This window comes from Clinocottus analis, unplaced genomic scaffold (assembly GCF_023055335.1).
Source record: "Clinocottus analis isolate CAN_PGR_092001 unplaced genomic scaffold, fCliAna1.0.p SCAF_6, whole genome shotgun sequence".
NCBI lineage: Eukaryota > Metazoa > Chordata > Actinopteri > Perciformes > Cottidae > Clinocottus > Clinocottus analis.
Window position 1 is genome coordinate 12,014,042 of NW_027176218.1, and position 19,514 is coordinate 12,033,555.

At 40.2% G+C, this 19,514-nt stretch overlaps 1 protein-coding gene across 9 annotated transcripts in view; it reads right to left on the reverse strand.

The window, feature by feature from the left end:
- The window catches only part of shank3a (SH3 and multiple ankyrin repeat domains 3a), a 127,239-nt gene that overhangs the window by 36,090 nt on the left and 71,635 nt on the right, over window positions 1-19,514 (reverse strand). For all 9 annotated transcript variants that reach the window (XR_011080116.1, XM_068603195.1, XM_068603194.1 and 6 more), the window contains one exon: window positions 6,561-6,674. Coding sequence is in view for 8 of the 9 variants with exons in the window: in XM_068603195.1 (XP_068459296.1) it covers window positions 6,561-6,674 (114 nt within the window). In the remaining variant the exon portion in view is untranslated. The remainder of the gene's footprint in view (window positions 1-6,560; window positions 6,675-19,514) is intronic.

Sequence of the window (19,514 nt, forward strand, 5' to 3'; positions counted from 1 at the left end):
GTCCCCTCTTACCTCTCTCTTCCACCGTACCCTCCAACTTGCTCTGCTCATGTCAGTCTCAGCTGCCGCAGCAACGCTGATGTTTAAGCATTCTAGGGGAGTGCAGACACACTCCAAAACTTCTTAATGGGCAGGCTAAAAATAGCTCAGGCTGAATCTGACTGAGCTGATTCATGCGGCTGTGAGTCATTCAACTGTGCCGCGGTGAGAGAAAAGCAAGGGAAAACAGTGAATGAGCACAAAGAGAAAAGAAATAGAAAAGAAAAGTTTGCACGCTTGTTGAGAGATCAAACTGTTGAGAAAATCAAGTATCGCTTATACCATCACAGAGAAAATGTGCATTATTATGCTGTGAGCTAGTGTGTAGAGGTCTTTAAGGACATTTGAGGCTGTAGGGCAACCGAAGAAAAATTAAGCCTGATGTAATGGAAACGGGGACTGGTAAAAATGCATTGTATTTTATTTACCATTTGGAAGAATTTGTCTCTGTATTTTGCTGAAGCATGCCCATTTCTTATTGACGGATAGCAGGGTGGGGGGAGTGGTCTTTGGCTTTAGGGCTTTAAAATCCCAACAGATTGTAGATTAACAGTTCTATTGCTGAAAACGAGTGCCCCCCGGCAATTTGGCAGAATCATTAGAAAGGGAAGAGCAGTTCATACTCACATCATTATTCCCTCCATTACCGCGGGTAAACATCTACCATTAACCCCCACAAACAGGGCAGCAGCATGTGTGTTGTGTGAGCGTGTTAAAGCGTATTTGCAGGATGTGAGAAGATATTCAGGCATATATTCTGCTGGACTGATTTGATTTTTCCTTTTTTTCGAACACCGTACAATGATTTATAATAAACACATGGATACTGCACACCTCCCCAACAAAAACACAGATCAGCCATTTGCCCACAGCCAGCACCGTTTCACCACTGCATCACTCATTGTACGCTTAATGAATTCAATCAATAGCCTTGCTTTGCGCCCTCATTTTCCCGTCAGCTGCTCATGCCCTCCTCTTTCCTATTTTTCTCCTGTTTGTTTCCCCCCTTTTACTTCTACGCTTGGCCTGTGTCTTTTCTCCCTCTGCCCCCCCAGCGCTGGTTGAAGATGAACTGTTGGCTGCAGGTAGCCCTCGCCATGCTGAGAGAAGAGCAGTGCAGTGACAGATAACAGCCAAGAGAGTCAGTGATGGTTTAAACTGTCCCCCTTTCACATGGTCATCTGCTTCCTTTCTCTTTTGTTCTCTGCCTCTCTCTGCCCATAACCTCTTGCTCTCCCAAACTGAAACAGCTTTTTCCATCATCTCATTTTATTTGTCCCCCCACTTCCCCGTTTCCATCTCCTTCAAACCTGGCAGAGACGAGTGAAAAGAGATGGACGCAGAGACGCATGAAGAAGAATAGCACCTTCAGTGTCATTACTCAGGAGTGATGTACAATGGCAGAGAGAGAGAGAGAGAGAGAGAGAGAGAGAGAGAGAGAGAGAGAGAGAGAGAGAGAGAGAGAGAGAGAGAGAGAGAGAGAGAGAGAGAGAGAGAGAGAATGTGATGTATTTCCAAGATAAACAGCATATGTGGAGTTTAGTAATGAAAGCGCCGAGATTCGGGTGCATGTCTGGGCAGTCCGTCTGTGTGTTCGCATGTTCTCCCCGTGTCAGCGTGGATTCGGTTTCTGCTTCCTCCAACAGTCAAAATGTCAAGGGATGGAGGAGGTGAGGATCCAAATCCCAACAATCGAATAAATAATATTTAATTCCAACAAAAAACTACAAAAGGATTCCAACAAAATGGAACAAAAAGCAGGAACTGGAACAAGGCCCACAAGGCACACACAATGTTACACAGTACAAACCGACAAAGAGACAGGAGACAAACGGGGTTTAAATACAAGAGGGAGGTAACGCGCAACAGGTGTACACAATGAGGGCAGCACAGGTGCAGGGAATACACAATCAGGAACCAGGTAGACAGACAATCCCAGACAATCACCAGTGCAGGAAGTGCAGAGACACATTGGACACAAAACTACAAAATAAAACAGGAAAACTGAAAACTACAAATCATGATACAAAAGACATGCAGTTTAGGGTGATTGGACTCTAAATTGCCCATAGGTGTGAATGTGAGTGTGAATGGAAATTGCCCAAGAACAGTTGGCTCTGCGACCCTAAACAACATAAGCAGTTTGGAAAATAGATCAATTGTTTAAAACCTTAATCTGATTGGATCCATTTGTAAATTATCCAATATCATCAAAACTATTGGTAAGTATTCCAAGAAGAGACATTTTGACTTATATTTGTCATACAGCGATAACACAACACTTAACACAGGGACTCACTGTGTAAATGTGCTTAGGGTTTGTGATGGTGCACTAGCGGGCTTTTTGATTAACACAGAGGCTCCTTGTTTAATATCAAAGAGACACAACAATTAGGGAGGACAGAGAAAGCAGCATACAATTTAAATCCCTGATAATTAGGTATGTATATAGGAGTTTTTCAAGATTTATGAGTGAGTGGGGCTCAATATCAGGCCCATCTCCCTCCCTCCCTCCCTCCTTCTTCTCGTTCTTTTTCTCTCTGAAAGACACGCTCTGCCATCTCCACTTTGCTGTCCTTTAGAGTATGCTCCACCATCCGTCTCTCTCACTATCTGGCCCTTTCTTCCCTACCTTCCCCTATCTTTTTCTCACAATGCATTTAAATGGGGTATTTAGAGATTCCGGCTTTTCTCATCTCTTCACACACACTCTAAGGTAACCCCAATCCCTCAACAACCCTTTGAAAAAGGGAAATGCCCCAATTACTCCAGAAATAGGTCCCAGTAGATGCATAATAAATACACAAGATATAGGGAGATATCTATGACAAACTTGTCCTTGGCCCATTTCTAATATTCTTGGCCCATTTCCAATATACTTGCTGCAGCATTTTGCTCGACTTTTTCCAACAGTGACCAGATGTTTTTCATGATGCTGCACATGTTGTTGCCCCTGAGATGACAGCAATCGAAAATGTGCCATCTGCTAATTAAATGACTAAACGGGATGTGGTCACATTAATCCGATGTACTTGCAGTTGTTTACAAAGGGTTCCATTCAAATCTGTCACAGTAGGATGGATGACAGACTCATCACGGTTGGCATGTATTTACAGTGTGTCATAATTTCAATCTGCACAAAATAATTGTTTAAAAAGTGCTGACCTTCAAACTGATTTATAGGGTTGATACCCTTTCATTAGTGACTGAGAGCCTGTTTTGATGTTCGGTTTCATATTTTTTTTGGCTGTGTACTTAGCTGCCCAACAAACAGATGATATAACAATGAGTAATTTCAGTGCAACAGTTGGTTTTACTAACAGACTAATTATCAGCTAGCTAAAAATAATAATAATTGTGATTTGGAATCTCAAGCATGATCGCTTCGTTCAATGATAAGACATCATAAACTCAAGTTCAGGCACATTTCAGTTCACTGTTGTGGTGGTTGTGGGAAATAACAAACTGATGTTGAAGTTGATGAAAAAAAGGTAACACCAAAAAGTAATGATACCAGGATTAACACTGTGTGTGGATGCTGTAGATTAATCAGTAAAAACATGTAATAGTTAAACATATAATACTCTTTTGCTGTTTATTGGTAGTTTCCTGTTGCATTTCCTAAAAAAAAAAAAAGTTTTTAAATTAGACTAAACTAATTTTTCTTTTGATGGCTAAATAAAGATTAAGGGATTAACCATAATATTTGGCCAATTTACACATTTTTCTGGAGGACATTCTGTGTCTTTAATGACAACAGACTTCCAGGTCACTTTTGCCATGCCTGAAGTCACTCTTGTATCTACAAAATGGTCCAAAAGCCCCTGTATAGACACCAGTATCTCATACTGGCAGTGAGACCATCCCTGCATGGTCACAGAGGAGTTGTATGTGACATGTCTCACTTCTTGTTGATAATATTGCATGTCCTAGGGAAACACAAGTAATGTCATTGCCACTTTGTGCATTCTGGTTCAATCATTTCCCAATCATTAAAATCTCAAAATAGAATTTTTCATTAAAATCAATATTTAATTTTGTAGGCAGTAGGGGGTGGTTGCAGGAGATATATTTTACTGAGAAATGTTCTGTATATGATGTGGGTAGTTAATTAAAACACATTTTAAATTGAAATAAATTAAGAAATCAAGAAAGTGATGACAAAGGTTCACAATAAAATATGTCTAGCCCCTTCGAAAATAGACACTTTATCCTGACAGTAGACTTTGCCATCGATCTAGAGGGTTTGGGTTTCGGGACAACAACATTTGCACATACATAAACTACACATGAACCATTGGATACATTGGAAAATGCAATGGATTACTGTATAGATATACAGAACAAGAAGCCCTGGGTTAACAGTGTGTGCCAAACTTAAAGCACAGACTGACGCTGACAACAGGGACAGAGTGGAGTCGAACTGCCACGACTCCAACAGAAGAAGCATGCGGTCTGCACTAAGAGCCATGACAGACCGCACAAGGAACACCAGCAGCTCTTAGAGGATGTCTGCATCTCTCCCAAATGAACCAAACAACTTATCTGTACACTTTGAGATCATCTCCCTGGATGAGAAAGCACAAAATGTCCAGGACCTCTGCCCACAAGCACTATTCAGGGCACATGTGGGAATATCTATCAAAAGGATTTACTCACACTATGCACCAGGACCTATTATCCCTGTGTGTGTGTGACTCAACTGGCAGTTGTCTTTACAAACGTTTTCATCTCACTTCTCTAGTCCCAAATGTTTGAAGAAGACAACCATTGTACCTGTCCCCTGTACCTGAACAGCTACCACTGGGGTTGCAAAATTCCGGGAATATTCAAAGTTGGAAACTTTCCACGGGAATTAACGGGAATATACGAAAATTATCAGGAATTAATGGGAATTAACAGGAATTAAAAGGAAATAACTGGAAATTTTGGGGTAATTTAACTGTATTTACCTTGTCATAAGCAGAGATGCACGCAAACATTTATAATACAACTTTTAAAAATGACTTTTTTGACATTCCGAAAGCCGCGAATAATGGAGGTGATGGTGTACTTTTGTGTGGACATAGATACGTCCTACTCTCACTGCTGTAAAAAGTCTACTGTATACAAATAAACTTGGTATTAAAATGAACATGGCTTCAGTTTACCAAGTAATCAATATGCTAGTGACAAACAGTGTTGAGAAAGTTCACTTTCTACATGAACTAGTTCAGTTCATAGTGCATAATTCCAAATTTTGAACTGAGTTCACAGCTCCAAAAAACGAAGTTCAGTTATTTTGTTCAATATGTTGCAGCTGTAATTGAAATCTCTATCTGTCTGCAATACCGCTCTTGGCCTCTACGCAACTTGGCGCTCTGGCACTTGCCAGGCATCGGGCTGAAACATTCAGACGCAACACAGCAGAACGTTTTATGTTTACGTTTATGTTTCTGGCAGACGATGTTCCCAACCAGCTGCATTCAGGCTCCAGCTGAGCTAGGCGTACACAGTCTTGTTCTCAACTACATTTAAGTTCCCTGTCAAAGGCTTTTGCAAAAAACTTAGGCACATTTCTTTTTTTCAAAATTCCCGAGCCAAAATTCCCGTGGAAACTTTCCGAAAATTTACCGGAAAATTTCCGCCCCTTTGCAACCCTAGCTACAACTCAGTCAGACTCACACCATCACTAAATGCTTTAAGGGGCTAATCAGTCAACACTGTCACTTCCTCCATCCTCGGCTCACTGGACCCAATACACTTGCATAGAGGCCAAAGATCAACGGATGACGCCGTCACCCTATTCCTTGAACCAGAGGAACACATACTATGTGAGAATGCTGTTCATACACAAGAGAGCAGCATTCAACCCACTGTGCCCTCTGAACTATCTCAGAGGGCACATTGGATCCAAAGCTTTCTAATGTGCTGACTTTAAGAACGTGTGGATAGGCACCACCACATCCTCCACCCTGACTCTCAGCACTGGAGCCCCTCAGGACTGCATCCTCAGACCCCTCCTGTTAATACACAACTGTGAGGCCACAGACAGCTCCAACACCATAACCATGTTTGCTGAAGACACAACCCTGAAAGGCCGTAAGCATTCTGAGTATTTGGAGCTCTGAGCTCAGTCGTCCCAATTGTCACTGGGGCAGTTGTCAGTTGGGATAAGAGGTTTCTCAATTCATTAATTTGTAATATTTTCTAGTTTTTGGTACAATCAATAAACACATCAATTGAGACATACATAGTAATATTTTTTTATTTGATCGCAAAACAAATAGCAGATGCTGCAAAACCTTAGCAAGGACTTATATTGCTTTTCAGCACCATGGACAGCGCTATGAGCAAACACCAGAGCAACACACGACAGCAAGATAAAAATGTACTGCAGTGTGAGAGTGTGTGAAAGAGTGTCTGTGTGAAAGTGTTTGAGAGAAAGAGAGAGAGAGAGTTTGTGTGTGTGTGTGTGTGTGTGTGTGTGTGTGTGTGTGTCTGTGTGTCTGTGTGTGTGTGTGTGTACACGTGCATCTTACCGAGCCGAGGGTCATACTGTCTCATCTGAACTTCTTCCACGTAATCTGCAGGGAACCAGCCTGTCCTCCCTTTGACTGTGCCTTCCCAGAAACCTCCTTCCCCTATACTCAGAACTGCAAAGAAAACATATCAAGAGAGTATTTCAAATAGTGTTATAAAATATGTGTAGTTATCATCATTGTGAGGTTCTGGAGCCTGTATAGCCTGAAAAAAAGAAACACAAAAGGACAAAGGGCAATATAGCAGAGAGAGGTATTTAGGTTCTCATATTTTTGCTTTACAAATACACATAAAGCCAATACAAGAAAGGAGAAACTGGAATGTGAAAATATTGGTCTGTAACTAATGTACTGCACTAAGGTGATGGGCAACATAGGCTTTCTTTCTCTGTCATGTCAATAAACGATTTGCAATTTGAAAAATACAAAGAAAAACAGACGTAATGTAAGTTGTAGAGAGGAAAGACAAAAGGGAGATGAAGAAATAAACAAAAGAAAAAACATGAAGGAGAGATGTTGAAGGAGAGCAAGAGGGCGGGGAGGAGAAAGAAAGAGATTCCTTTGAAGTTCCGTTGTGGTAATTAAAGATGAATATATAATTGATATTGATCTTCCCTGCAGGACTGAACCAGAGCGCTTATTTCTACAACATTCATCCATTACCCCCCCCGCCCCTCCGACACACACACACACACACACACACACACACACACACACACACACACACACACACACACACACTTCTCAGGGATCGTCAGCTGGAACTGAAGCTTTGCTTGAGAAGCCCTTCTTCTAAACTGGTTGCTAGGTTACGGCAGTATGATGTTGCAGCCGGCAGACAGCCTGCTAAATGATGTCGTCTACTTCCTCCAAACCATAGTCTAGTCTGGCATGGGGACATGTCACGGTGAGGTAACCTGGGGCACCATGAAAAGCAGCCAACTGGACTTCTGCTTCAGTGACATGATAGTAAAAGTTAAAATATCTGCCACTCACAAGATCCGCTGTATCTTTTCACAAATATGTTATTTTCTTGAGGACTTACAGCTCGGTATTACCCACATCTTGCTTCCACATCCTGTTCAAAGATAAACATGTAAAAACAGGCTGGAGGAGAGTGTACAGTAGTAGAGTTAGAAGTAGGAGAGTTTACAGTACTAACGTCAATGCATGCTTCCTTTCAGATCCCCTATTGTGTGATCTAATCAATGCCTAAACGTCGGGCCTAACAGAATAATTGTTTCATTGAAATATTGAATAATAATATATATTCTTTCTAAGCAATATTGCAGTGACTATCCCAAATACGTACGCTTTCCTACAAGTCATTATCCTACACTGTGGCTGAAAGAACTCATTTACTATCTATTGCTGAAAATACAAGTTAACCTACTTGATGTGCATGCTCTTTATTATTATTTTTACATATTGTAATGCACTTATTGACTGGAGATAGACACAAATCCCCTCCATAGCTTTACATCATACATTTGCTAAGAGAGAAGTGGCGTGCGAGAGGAGAACGGCTGTTTATCGACTTCCCGCTGCAGAAACATGACACTCAGCACACAGAGGATATGTGGACCAATCCCAACTCTGATCACAGCTTAACACAACTTTGCCCTGACTGTCTCCTGAGAACAGACCCCCCTGCCTCTTTTCCATGTTCACACTTTATCATCTCTCTTTCACTGTCTGTCTCTAGTCTACTTTCTCTCCCAGTCCCGTTCCCTGTGTTTCTGATTTCTCAGTCACTGTTCTCATCCCCCTCTTTGTCTCTGTCAGGGTGTCTGTCTATACTGTAATGGTGTCCCTGTAGTAGACAAGTAGCGGCTGTGGTTTCTGTTCTCCATTGACAGAAATGAAAGAAAAGGTGAGACCTCTGATTGATCTTCTTGGCTGCCTTTGCTCACTTCCCTCAGTCCCTTATACCACCAGTACTAAACACATTTCTGGTCCCTGACACTGATACCAATACCTGACAATACAGACAGAATCAACCAAAGAGTATCTCAGAATGCGAGCAAAAGTCAATGTTTTTACAGATCTAAAATATCCATGGACACGTTCAAACCCGTAGCTCGTTCTTCTACACATATTGTGTGTAAACAACTCTTCGATTAACTTGAAAGAGACCATGGACAGTCTAAATGCAGAAATAGATTGATAATGCCGTTGAGCATTTGATAGCATAAAGTCTGCATAAATACACAAAAAAAAACAACAACCGTAAACCAAATTTCACTGCCACTCTAACAATATTAATTCCTTAATAAAAACAGCTACGATTATTGTTTTGGTTAAAGTATGGTACGTGGAGGAGATACTGTGAATTAAATGTGTAATCACAGCTGGCATAAACAAAAAACAACAACTACATGCAAGTATTTATGTGCCCAAGTAGCACAAAGGCGAGCATGTAAGTATGTATATGCCCTCAGATGTACTTATAGTGCTGTGTCAGCAGCCTCTAACTTCCTGCCGCTTTGTTTTGGTGCTTGCCAACAATGTGTTGGCTTGACAACTGTCCCTGTGAATCCGATGAGAGCTCACAGGAGCCAAGTGGCAGGAAGGAACTCAAACAGTGCGTGTCTGTGCAAGAGGATTTACAATATGTGTGCCGGGTTGATGTTTTGGTCCAACCAGACCGGTCTGGGATCAATGCCATGTGGAGAACAACAGTAGGAGATCTTAGTGGTCACCGGTAAAAATGAAAAAATCCAACAACAAATTGAGCTTTGTAGATGCAACTGCATTGGAAAATTGGCAGCAGTCTGCAACCACTGGTGACTTCAGACAACTAAAGGTGTTCGTTCAGGATTGTTGTTCAGTCACATTTTGTGACAAAGTATTTCTAGTAGAGTGGTGGAAAGATGGCTAGTCACTTTGCATGAAGAAGATCCAATAAACAAAAGAGACATTTGACTAGTAGCTCTTCAGATGCTCTTACAAATTGGATAGGCTTGACAAATTGGATTTGCTGTGATATTTTTCATTTTAGCATCTGCCATGTGACAATGTACCTGATACTCATACTGAATGGTCCGACTTAATTTTAGAGTTTTTACATCCGTGTCTACTATAGGGACACCCTGGGTCAAAATAAAGAATGCAATTATGTATTTAATGGAAGTCCTCTGTACTGATAATTAAATGTAACAAAGGTATAAGTGACAGCTGACCTCAAGTAGGAAAATAAATACACTAATACAAAAGGCGAGACTCAGCTTCATGCAAACACACTAAAGAGTTGCTTCACTGCAAAACAATACATGCCATTTGTTCTATTGTCTGGAGGTACACTGGGGCTTAACTAAACAACAGTTCAGTACATAGGGCAATCAACACCTCAGCTGGACATTAGACACTCATAGGTGCCACACTGATTCATAATCACCTCCACAGGTAAACTAGTGGGAGCAAACACACATGCATTCATACACACAGTCACACATGCACCATTACTAAAGGACAAATAAACTGCTCAGGTGAATATATTCTGTATACTGTGCAGTAAGACTTTGGATCTTCTGTAACACTGCACAACATGCTGCTCTGTACGGCCTCGTAGAAATCCACAGAAGGTTCTCATTATGAATTGAAAAAAACATCTCACTGGACCATCAAAAGGAGAGTTTATATAGAAATAAAATACAAACGAGGCAGGAACTGTGATGAGAACGGGGAGTACTGTAGCATTATAGAGCGCTCATGAGAATGAAACAAAGAGGAAGCATGTGACAGAAAGAGGCTTACAATGACAAAGAGAGATGAGAGCTAGCTAAAGACAGACGCAGCTGACAAAAGGAAAGAGCTATGTTTCAACAGGCGCCCAGTTATTCATGAGTGTCCAAGAAGTCTGTTGTCTCGCAAAAAATCCAGTACAGTATTGTTCTCTGGGTCTGTGAGTGCATTTACCTTCTGAGTTTTGCCCTTGGTTAAGTCAGTCAAGGCTCCTGGTTTAAAAATAGCATCGGTGAGGATGTGGCGCTATTTATACTCCTCACACACCCTGCCTGCAAGCTTCAATGCACCCCTGCTCAAGTGTGTATGTCTGTGTGTATGCAACGATGAATTGAACTCATTTTAATTCTTGCTTTGCCACGCTCTATTGCTTTGCGCTGAGTCATTTTTATTTCTCCTTCATACTTCTTTGATTCTCTTAATTCCAAGCAACGGACACAGACACACACATGCATGTACTCATACAGAGTGAAGGCAACTGCCATAAACGAATACATGAGTGACAGCTGCTGAGGAAAGAGAAGTCTTTTCTAAACACGCAAACAGATGTATTTTTCAGCTAACATTAGATGCGTCAAACTTCTGTATTTGCCTGCAGAAACAGACAAGAAAGGAAAGGATGCAGCTATGCTGAGAGAGGCTGGTGGCTTTCTGCCACTGATGCACTCAAACTGATTCAGACAGGGATGCCATGGAAGACTTGCCAAAACCGAAACACAACTTGAGTTCCATTAAATGCTACGATAGGTTCTCTGCACGTTGGTTTTGCTGTAAGAAACACACGTGCATGTGTGCATCTTTTATGTCATAATCACCATACGAAATGCAAATGTTGGATTGTCGCAATATTAAAAGGATGACAAGAATTTATTGGGGTGATAATTAAACCAATTGTGCAACTAATTAATTCCTAACTGCTGAATGAAAGTAGTGACTTCATGATACCATTGTGGAGAGCTGCCTCTTAAATTTCTTTCTCTAGCTGTTGCATATTATTCCTGATGTGTTCGATTCAACTGCTCTACAAAAATTATATGACACTTGCATTTAACTGTGGTCTTCAGGCAGGGATACATTCATTAAAAACACATCTAAAAGGGATGGACTGTACATTTTCTGCAGCCATAAACCACAGTTGCATTATGTAAACATACTAGTATCGGGAAACAGTGAAAATCCTTAACCTCAGGGGAAATTAACAAGGCCCAGTTTTGGTCAAAGACGATAAGAACATTTAAGTCCTGGGAATATTTAGATATTAGACTAGATATGTAGATTACTTATATATATATATATATATATATATATATATATATATATATATATATATATATATATATATATATATATATATATATATATATATATATATAATACCTGGCCTCTTGTTTTGCCCACAGAACCCCATGTGGGAATCCCATTATTCTCTATGTGTGTGTGTGTGTGTGTGTGTGTGTGTGTGTGTGTGTGTGTGTGTGTGTGTGCGTGTGTGTACTTGACATAAGTGTGGGAAGGTGAGAGTGGAGAGCATTCCAATAACCTGAGTGGAGCTGTTATTAGATTTGGATCCATCCACTGTTTATTAAACCTCAGTTCAATTCAGTGTAATAGAGAGAGTTGCATCTTTATGAAACATGGGGGACACAACCAGAGACACGCTCGCACACGCCTACATACACACTCTACAAGAAAAAGAAAGGGGGATGATTATGTACAGCAGTGCAACAGGGTCGGTCATTGATACCTGTAATATATGAGTAGGAGAATACATGCTAATGCTCTTAGGGGAGAACAGAGAACATATGGCATTATACAGAATGAATATTATATAGTCAACAGGTTATACTAGAATAGATTAGATGAATAGGTAAGTAAATTAGATTTAATGGCAAGGATGGAGGTGGACATGAAATAGGAGAAGTAGAGGTGGCTAGCAATTAAGAAGATGATGTGGAAAAGGGCGAGTGGACCCAAGAGTAGATACGAGACTGAATGAAGTAGCGAGCCAATAAATAAGAAGCAAGAGGGAGAGTCACACTGCTCCGAGTCAAATGTGAACTGTGGTTTGCTGCATATCCGACCTCATTGGACTTCTTTTACTTAGAAGAGGGCGAGGGAGTGGTGCAGTCTCTGGCTCATCAGTATTCGAGAGAGAGAGAGAGAGAGAGAGAGAGAGAGAGAGAGAGAGAGAGAGAGACAGAGAGAGAGAGAGAGAGAGAGAGAGAGAGAGAGAGAGAAAGAGAAAGAGAGAGAGAGAGAAAGAGAGAGAGAGAGAGAGGTACCATAAGGCACTTAAGTGGCAGAATTTAGTTAGAGAAAAATATTTAACTAAATAAAGATTTGACAAGTTAAAGAAAAATTAACTAAAATATGGAACCAATGAAAAAAGACGCTCTTTTTGTGAATGACAGCAAAGTCAAAGGAAGAAGGCTACAGACAAAAAAGAAAAACGAGGAGGCGGGAGTGTTGTAAATTATAGTCAGAGGAGGCGGAGGAAGATAGGAGGGAGGAAAACTCCAAGGCTGACTCACAGGGATCCCTCTTCTCTTCTCATCTCTTCCCCTCCCTCCCTCCTTTTGAGGCTTGAGGGCTACATGACACTCCTATTCTTTCATTCTCACTTGCTTTTCATTCCCTGTTTCATTCTTTCTCTCCTACTGTGTCAACCCTCAGGTGGAGACAAAGATAGAACTGACTACCTGATAGTCCTCCGTCTTACTATGTTACTATGTAACCCTGGCTCTGATGGCACATGAATAAAATACAACTATGTTAAATATAAATATCATTAATGTATTATAAATTGACATATGCAAGAACAGCTACATTAAACATGGACACAATCTGATAGGATGAAATGATACTTGAATTATATTACATGTTCCTTGCAAGAAACAGAAGATAGTGGAGTTCTTTATCAGAGTATGCTAGTGATTGATTAGCTGTAGACCAACCATTGATTGTCTGTTGATTGTTAATAGATCCGTGATAGATTGTTTATTGTTGAGTTGTTAATCACACACCTAACTGTTTGATTGACGAGTAGTCACATAAATAATGGTATTTATGCTGTGATTGATGAACATGCTGTAATGCCCAGCCTCCACTAAAAAATGGGCTTCATGGGAGAGTTGCGTTGCGAGTGGTCATGGGGTTAAATTCAAGGACATTATTAATAAGGATAATCTCAAAGGAGAATGAGTGTGTTCTTGTCTGATTGTTTTTCATTACAGGGAGAATCTGTGTGCATTTGGAGAGAAAGCTCAACACAAAGAGGTCAGGTTTAAAAAAATTGTAAAAAGCGACTCTACCTGACATTACTGGGTAAGGACATGACCTTTGCATGCACATTTTCACACACGACTGCAAAGTGGGTTGTCACTGTGCAAGACAGAAGAAGCCTGTTGTTAACAACCATCTGGAGTCACTCAGCTAGTTCCGCCCGGCCCTCATCGTGCCCAACTCAAACAGTGTGTGTCACATTGTACACGATAGAGTGATTGTAAATCAAAAGCATATCAAAATATGTGTTGAATATGTATCCGCATCAATCAATGTGGCTCCTGTTAATGCAGCACTTTTCCCGTTCATGTTTATTCATGCACTCGTCATCTCTGCAAGTGTTGGCAACACCGTGTTTCTAATTATCATTTTGTGTGAGGCACCATCTCAGTGAATTACATGTATGTTAGGCAGGCGTGGATTGTAACTTCAATGAGGGGTTAAGGGTGACATGATCCTGTGAGCTAGGATGGAAACGTATTGGCATGTTTGGAAAACTAAAAGAATGAGAGTCTAATAGGAGAACAGGTGGTGCGGTCAGCGGGAAGCAGGTAAGTGTGTGGGCGGGACTTTGCACCCCACTGCTACTCTGATTGGACAGCTAGAAGGTTAGCTGTGACATCAATGTCCTTGCCTTGGGCTTGTGACCATATCAAGTATCAATAACACACGCACACACACAAGCATCAAACACACGCACACACCTTGGAACGTCGTTATGAATGATCAACAAGAGAACTTTGTTAATAAACTGACGAGCCTCAGGTCTACTGTGATAATTAACATTTGTTCTGGTGAGCATAGGATACACAATCTCATTACTAACATATTCTTAAGGCCTCTCAGGGTTTCATTGTGTGGGTTGCTGAGAAGCATGAGGACATATTATCAACAGGTAGCAATATGTTTTGAAACAATCGTCACATATAGATGGACGGTATCTACATCCTTTAAGCACAAAGTTGGTAGTTTAATCCTTGCCTTAAGAAAGTGTCCTTAAGCGAGACACTGAACCCCAAGTTGCTTCCTGTCCGCTTCACAGCAGCCAACTGTGCTGAAATGCTTAGGAGGGGTTAAATGCAGAGGTCCAATTTTATGAATGTAACTACATGTATGTGTCTTTTTAAATAACACTTAGGATGAGCAAAACGACACAGAAAGTGTGACTTCAGTTTCAGGTTGACATTACTCCATTACATCTTAACATTGCAAATAGTTGCCTGCTGCTATATCAATGCTTTGTATATATCGTACCGTTCCTGTCTACTATCTGAGTGAGAATATCTTGGTAATCACGGGAATTGAGTGACAACAGCAAATATGGTTTGGCAATAAATATATTTTAAAACGACTGTCTAACATCTGAAAAATAGATTTAAAAAAAAAAGAATGTGATCATCGTCAAAATAACATCTCGAGTATCATTCTTTGGCCGAAAAAACGGTTTATCTTTATTTTATATGGTTTAGATTCCGCCGAGTAACAAGTCAATGCCTCAACTATTCAGTGGCTTAACAGTGCCATTGTTAAAATCGTGTCAACGGGGCTCAGCCAAAGCCACATGTGCTACAGCCTCCTACCATGTGGAAAACATTCGGTAGCTGCTCCTCTGAGTTCTGTCGTACTGTACCGTAATTTTCGATGCATTGAATACACTCATATGAGGTCAAAAACTATATAATTGAAGTGAATTCATGTATATTTTGTGTTTGTGCTCACAGGTTTATAAGAGAATAAAAAAGAGAGGCAGAGACATTTCTCTCATACGTGACTGGGATATTAGGACAGCTGGCTGCTGAATACTTGAAGGATGCTGTTTACCTAACTTGTGGGAGGTAATTACTTACACTGTGCTGCACAAACGCAAACACACAAAGGCAAGCACACAGACAGACATACACTTGTACATTCACACACATGCACACCTCAAATACACACTTTAAGAAGCAAATATCAATGGAGAGATGCACCTGCACAGAAATACGCACACACAGATTACATTTCATACTACTACCAGACAGAGAGGTAGTCTAATTAACAGTAATTTAACCCAAGCTCACTGTGGGAAGCCAACATATTTAATTTAAATGCAACATTTGGCACACAAGCTCTTATCCAACCTGATTTGCAAGTAGAAGAAAAAAAAGAATCTTTCTAAAAGACACAATTTCATGATTTTTATTCCTTTCTTAAAATTACATGTCAGAGCTGTTAGACACTTGTTGCACTTGTTGCTTGGTAACAGACAGATGAATATGCATTTTTGTCTTCACAATAGCAAGCTTTGTGGTCAAATAAATATTGTGCAGTGCTTCAATTGTATAATCAAGCTCTTGGCATAGCTCAAAACACATACACAACAATATGCATACAGTATGTGTAGCCATTGTTGGAGACAATTAAGTACATGTGAAGAGACGCATATCTTCAGGCAACGGGTTGAACAGAAAGCTTTTACAGTTCTCCACATGTGATCAGTGTGCCGGCATGTTCCCAGAGATCATAACAGCAGTAACAGCTACTGTCTGAGCCTATATGAAGCTACAGCTAGAATAACACATGAAAACCCAGGCTCTGTGTGTATGTTTTTTGTCGTATAGCTGGTCCAGGTATCCTCCGCTGCCCATAGCAGTGTTAATATTCTGCACACACTGGGTGCGGCCAAACCCCATTAATCATGTTTGTGAATGTCTAATCTCAACGTTACTTGCGCTGGTTTCATTTTCATGGCTGTCTGCAAGATTTATAATGGCGTTCGTAGAATGTGTACGTGGTGTGTGTGTGTGTGTGTGTGTGTGTGTGTGTGTGTGTGTCTGAGCGATGTAATATATTGTTACGAAAGCATGCTCTTAAATGTGTCACCTTGTTGAGGAGAAGAATGTCCTGAATGTGCATTTAATGCTCCCAGTGGGGGAAACCGCATGTTGAGACATGTGTTCCTGTGTGTTACCGGTGCGTGAGTGTTGACTTTGATAAAAGTGTGTGCGTGTGTGTGAGTGTACGAGTCTGGGTGTGTATGGGGTCACAAGTTTGCAAAAAGCTTGACCAGGTTACCGTGCTGTGTGTCCCTGTTTGTTACCATGGCGATAGTAAATGGCCATTCAAGGGATGTCCATCCGCATGATGAGATCAGATTACATCATTGAAGGGGAGAGCAGAAACAAACACAGGGGGTGAGCAGGGGAATGAGTATAGAGGGGGGACGCAAGGAGGTGGGGGCATGGGCCAGGCAACCTGTTAATGGAGTTTACATCAAACACACAAACACACACACACACACACACAGCTGTGACCAGATAAACACACACGTGAGCACAGAAAGACCGCACAATCTGATCTTCTTGTAACCATCCATTTCTTTGAACTGCCATCACTGAAATAAGCAGACACACACAAACACATATGATCAAACAGTCTATGATATCAAGTGCAATGCTGGTTTTGTGGTCCAGCGGCAGTCAGTGAGTGACGAAGGACAAACACATCCCATTACATGAGACTAAGAGTCTGCTTGGAGAGCTGAATGGGGATGACCCTGTTAAAAGGCGGACAGCGGGGCTGTTTGTCTAGACGAAGGCTGTCTAGAGACATTGATTTCAGACAGCAGACCAATGGACTGACAATCACTGAGTGAAGACTGGGAGTTTTTCCAAGCAGTTCTTCATCGTGGAGGAGAAACCGGTTGGCTAAAACACATGCTCATGGGGACACTTCATTTGATTCAGGCATCCAAACTAAGCACACATTTAAGGCACATCTACTGTTGATCGGGGGTTGATGGGGAGGAGGGGTTTGTGCATCTTGTGCAAATATAAATGAAGGAAATGAAGGATGAAAATGTGGAATCATACGACAATTCTGTGAACCATATGCTATCTTTCCCCTTCCCTCTAAATCTCACACATATTTTTTTCCCAATTGGTTCACACTAGATCAAACTTGTAAACTTGAAAATAAGCTTGAAGAATCTCAGTCACAAAAGTCCTTACTACACAAGCCTGCATCATGCATTTGAGATAGCACAATGGAAATAACGGTCTCCTTGATGGTTTGTAGTCTTAACCACATTGTCATCCTTCTCTCAAAATAAAAAATAAAAATGTTGCTTTTACCTTCATGTTCATCCTCATCATCATCAATAATGTCATTGGCATAATCGTCATCGTCTTCATTATACTGGAAATCAGCTATAAGGCATCACAATAATTAATACATAACTGATAAAAGGTCCTTTGTTTCTAGTGTAAATAATAGCGGAACAAGTAAACATATGTATTACATCACAATGCTCAAACCTAAATATAGTTATTGCCTTCTACACTTAAGTTACGAGGACTATCCCACCACAACATACTAGAGATCACTGCTTTATGCATAAAACTAAATGAGATAGTACAAAACACAGTTGGTTCTACAAAGCAAGTCAACATTTGAGAGGCCAAGGGAGGAAATAATTGTGAGTTTCACAGGATTTGAACAAAATAATTGTATATTATGTATTTAAGCAGCAATAGGTATTCTCACACTTGTAATGATGAAAGCTGCACGCTCATATTTGGCCCTCTGACTCCCCTGAGCACAAACTTCAACTGAGAGCGAAGAGTCACCTGTTTTATTAGACCTGGAAGTGAAGGATCATCTTGTTAACCCTTCCCTCTATTTTTTTTAAATAGAAGATGTACATTTACAGATGTGGATTTGATCATGAAAATCCAAATGTGTTAACATTAAATGACTAAACTCACATATCAATTGTTCACACATAATATATTATGTACAGTAAGTCATTATGGAAGAGTTATTTTGAGAGTACATTTTTCTTTGTCTGCTTTTCTATTTTAGCAGAGAAAATTATGAGACCCATTATAAGAAAACACTTTGCTGAATACTGCCCGAACAAATCTAATGAGTCTTATCGGCAGTGGTTGGGTTACTGTGATCTGATTCAATAATATGTACGATAAAAAAACAAACAATGGTTCAAACAGAAAATAATAATCCTAATATGACTAACACCTGTTTGCATTTTACAATTTCTCGGTTTTTATGTTGTTTGTGAGCCTAAAATAATATTATTTCATTATGTAACAGAGATAAGTAATCTTGAACCTGGAACTGTGGCTAAATTCAGAATGACATTATTTTCTCAATAAGTGTGGTACAAATACAACGTGATACAGGGATCAGTTGAATTGCCAGAATTTGGCTGAACCTCAATGTTAAGGACAGATCCACACAATCTCAAACTCTTAACACAAGTTGCTAAAAGCTTTCACGCACACAATCCGGATTTTACGTTCAAATCTTTTGATTTGCTCATTTTAAGTGAGTGCCTGTGGTTTCTCAAAAGTTGACTTGCAGACTGACGAGCACTTCAAATATGCTTTGCATTCTCTCAAATATTTTGTCATCAATATCAATTAATACTTAATATGCTACAGCATAGATTACATACTGGATATTTCTAATAATTTTTATAGAAGATCTTAACAAGAGGAGTTTTTCATTTTAGTTGGCTTTTGTACTCTGTAACAATACTGCGGTATTGTGGTTTAAACAATAATCAATAGAAAAGAAAGAATACCGCTCACTTAAAACAGGGTCTGGAATTTAAAAGCACACATAAGCTGCAAAATGAAGCTGCTTTAACGGCTTGCTCTCATTAAATGTTGAGAGGTTTTCTTCTGAAATTGTGATGAATATCTTGCAGTAGGCAACAGCTAACTAATAATCAGAATATGAAGTCTTTGAAACAAAACTTTGCTCTGATGTGCTATTCACAATCCAAGTCCAGATAGTCATCCATCACTAAAAAATAACAAATCAAGAAATTGTTTTATTATGCAATTCTTAAATCTTCCAGAATATTTCGTTAAAAAAGGCTAAGATATTAACACACTTGACAAGGAATGTACTAGAACAAAATAA